General features: G+C 44.2%; 1 gene segment (V, D, J or C); it reads right to left on the bottom strand.

Annotated features, from left to right (window-relative positions):
• Nucleotides 1-10: 10 nt before the first annotated feature.
• Nucleotides 11-3,405, bottom strand: LOC113405275 (the record flags this gene model as incomplete). The annotated part of the segment is given in 3 exon segments: nt 11-155; nt 2,602-2,959; nt 3,338-3,405. Coding segments are annotated over 3 exon segments (552 nt in total), but the record flags the coding sequence as incomplete, so codon positions are not given.
• Between the last annotated feature and the right edge of the window lie 409 nt (nt 3,406-3,814).

Raw genomic sequence — 3,814 nt, 5'->3', positions numbered from 1 at the left:
GTGAAGTTACTGGAATTGCAAGTGCAGGTAATGCCACACTGGACATAACAGGAAAATATCTCGGATTCACATCTCCATATTCAAAGGCTATTATGCTCTCATCAGAAGGCACATTACGTGCCACGTACAAGTCAAAATCATCCTTGAAATCTTGTCTTGAAAGGGAAAATACAGACTATTTTTGTAGTTGCTAAAATTGTGTGACACCTGAACCTTGACAAATGGATCAAACACTTTACAGTTAGCAAGAAGAAATCTTAATCCACGGGGTACACTGCAGGATATGGGCGCCTTCAGTTTACTTTGAAATTTTGATGCAGAAGCATGCATTGTAGATTAAAGGACTTGCTTTTTGGAGCCCTTTGACTTGAATTCTACTTCTTTTAAGGGATTAGCTATATCAGTAGCAACATGTGAATCGCAGCGAAGGGGCATATCAATGTGATGTATCAGGGTGTCTTTGTTTCCATTTGCAAATGAACCCTGTGGAGTTTTACCAAAAAGAGAAAGAAACGTTAACTTGCAATACAATCCGCACTGGTTTCCATTGTCCTTGGCTATCGGGCATAGTTTCATTGCCTTCTTTGAGGTGACTGAATGCTCTTCTTTAATGAGGAAGTCTGTCATGTCCCAGTGCGCATGGAAGAATTTTGCTGCCTTGAGACAGGAAAAGCAGTGTGTTGGCACAACATGATGGGGGGGACATGCAAACCCGATGGACTCACATTGTTGCTTGTGCAGACTTTAAAAACTGCTAGCCATTGCCTGTTTGCATGTTTAAATATCGCTGGAAAATGTACTACGCTTTTGTGGTATGTAGTTGTGGACAGGATTTGGGATATCAGAGTATTTGGGTTATTTTTACACACAATGTTTTTCTTTCCTGGGGTTTCCCCCTCTGCCTCTGCTCAAAAAATATTAAAGGATTTATTCAAATTTAAAGCAGCGTATTTTGAAAGGTGTTGTATCTCAGATATTTCTGGATCAAATGAACAATGATCTCTAGAAAGGAATAAATATGTTCAAGAATAACTTTATATTGTCCCCAAATTGTTAATCACTCGCTGAAAGACCAGACGTGGGAACTGGGGCCACTGGAGGTGGAGAATAGTGAATGGAAGGAAAAAACCCATGTCCATATAAACCAGTACCATGATTTAGTATAATCATATTCTGGAGATTGCTGTGACACTGAAAAAGGCTGTAAGGCCCAGTTGATTTCCAGGGGTATAAATCACAGGGAAGTCAGTAGCAGAGGCAACCAAGTAATCCAGGGCAGGATTGGGCCTGCAATGTTTGGTGCTGTCATGGTGGTTGTATTTGGTTGCTGAAAGTCAGAGTTGGAGATGGCCTGGCCCTTTGAATAGCAAACGGGTCTGCAGAGCAACCACGTGATGCAGTTAGCAGGTTCCCACCAGAGCCTGTCAGTGTCCCTGTCCTCTCTGCAGGGTTCTGGATGCTGATGGTGCAGTTGGGTGGGCATTAATGGGAGGAGACCCCAGTAAAGCTGCCAGCACCTCCAATGCTCAGTACCAGCTTGAGTAAAAACAGATGAATCTTCAACCCCTCACTACTGTCCCCAGCCCTAAAAATATGTCAAATGCCCTTAGACAAAGGAGGAAATATGTTGTTGGGCTTCTTCCTATATTGGCTCACTTGTGAACCTGATAACTGCCCAGTTTCTCCTTCAAAAGCCCCATGTTGCTGTGACCTTCCCTCCATCCGAGGAAGGCTGGATGCTTCCAATAGCTCCTGTCTGTTATTCCCAGCCTCTCCACATGGTAATGCTGCCAATAAAGCTCTGGGAGGGCTGGTTCTGGTTTAATTCTGAGTTGCTCAGACAGGTTTTACAAGACAGCAAGAAAAGAACTGTTTTGGGGAATCAGGGAATAAGATCGTTTGTGCAGGAAAATATGACCCCCAATTCAGCTACTCCAAAAAACCATTTCTCTCTGGAAAGAAATGTCTTTAGCAGTAATCTTGCCTGGCTTGGCACTATACGTCACTGTGCTAGTGTTGTGTCAGGAGTCACCAGGTGGCGCTGTGATACGTATTCTTTCAAGTTGTTTTTCTGAATGTGCGAGCGGCTATGTAGTTTTGAGAAGACATGCTGTGATGTTGTTGGTTTTGGTTATGCGAGGTTGTGAGGAAAGGGAGCTGTATGAGAAGCAGGAGAGTTTCTCTGCCTTGGTGTCTGATTAGAGTGAATTTTTGAAGCAGATGTGCAGTCTAGGAACTGGACATCTGTGTTGAGATAGATTCCCGAGAGAAGGGTTTCCCTGCAGGCTGCTTGTGATTGCCTCTCTCCCAGGTCTGGTGTATATGTGTGAATAAAAGAAATTATGCTTGGGATACTCAGACTCCACATCACTGATTTTCCCTCCACTGAGAAGCTGACCTGCAAGTCTGGGACATTTGCTGCCGCTTGGCACTGGGTCGACATTGGTGCTACAGGTGGGACACTGGTGATGGGAAAGAGTCAGCAGTACTATGGACAGTTCAGCAGGGGGAGCAGAAGGACTCTGTGGTGCTGAAAGATTTTTCGAAACACTGTCTGAAAGCTAGGTAGTGGTTACACTATGGATAGGAAGCAGCTGTTACCCTGAAAGGAACAGGATGGAGGTTTTTGTATTGGCCTGTATCACTGTGAGAGGTGAGCTGTGAGACTGCTGACAGTAATAATCTCCAGCATCTTCAGCTTCAACCTTACTGATTGTGAGAGTGAAATCAGTGCCAGACCCGCTGCCGCTGAACCGGGCTGGGACTCCAGATTGCAGGGAGCTTCCAGCATAGATAAGGAGTTTCGGAGCTTGTCCTGATTTCTGTTGGTACCAGGCTAAGTAGTTATTGCTGCCAATGCTGACACTTGAACTGGCTTTGCAGCGGATAGTGACTGTGTCTCCAGGAGACACTGCCAGGGATTCTGGAGTTTGAGTCATCACAATCTGCCCATTGGAATCTGAATTGAGAAACAGAATATAAATTACTATGTACATGTATAGTCTCTCTTTCTCTCATATATGTCACGAGTATAGTTAATCAAAATATACAATACTTTGATTTTATAAACTTTCCCACGTGCCTCTTTACATACGTATGATAGCATCGTTGTCAGAGGATGAACTAACATTAAGTTTGAGGTGGCTGTTTCATTCCAAGCTGCCTTCAATTGCTTGTATTTCCCTCGCAGTTCCAATGAAAAGGAGAGACCCTTCTCAGAAGTTTCTGTCACTAACTAATGTTTATGGATTCATACAGAACATTCCTAGATCTGTAAAGTTTTTCTATGGATCACTGTAGCTTAAATCATCCCATGCCCCCTTCATTTGATTCTTACCCTGGATCCAGAACACTAACAGCCAGATAAACTGAACCGGAGAGACCATCTTGCTACGTCTGACTGGCGTGATGCAGATCAGCAAACTGTAATCAGCGACATGGAACATTTATACTGGCCCAGAGCTGCAGGGCAGCGTCTCCTGGGTGTGAAATATGCAAACTTAGTTCAGAGAAAAAAATCCCAGCTGACCTAAACACGTGCAGAAAAAGGGAAATGAGAGACCGTGGATGAAATAGGCAAGTTCAACCTGTCTGGCCCTGGGAACGCATCCTCAACTTTCATTAAAATGGCAGTTCTGTTAATAGTGATGATGGTGTCCCGAGGTCCCGGTCTTGATCAGGACCCTATTTTGTTGGGTGCTGAACTACCCCATATTAGGTTACAGTCCCTGCACCTCACTTTGTGTTGAAATGGCCTGTGTCAGGGTGGAATGGGAATACATGTTCTCAGATCATCAGTATTGCTTGGTAGCTC

The sequence above is a fragment of the Terrapene carolina genome, unplaced genomic scaffold (genome assembly GCF_002925995.2).
Source record: "Terrapene carolina triunguis isolate 2854851 unplaced genomic scaffold, T_m_triunguis-2.0 Scaffold34911, whole genome shotgun sequence".
NCBI classification, from domain to species: Eukaryota; Metazoa; Chordata; order Testudines; family Emydidae; genus Terrapene; species Terrapene triunguis.
Note: the sequence above shows the minus strand (reverse complement) of the source record. Positions and strands in the feature narration are given on the sequence as shown.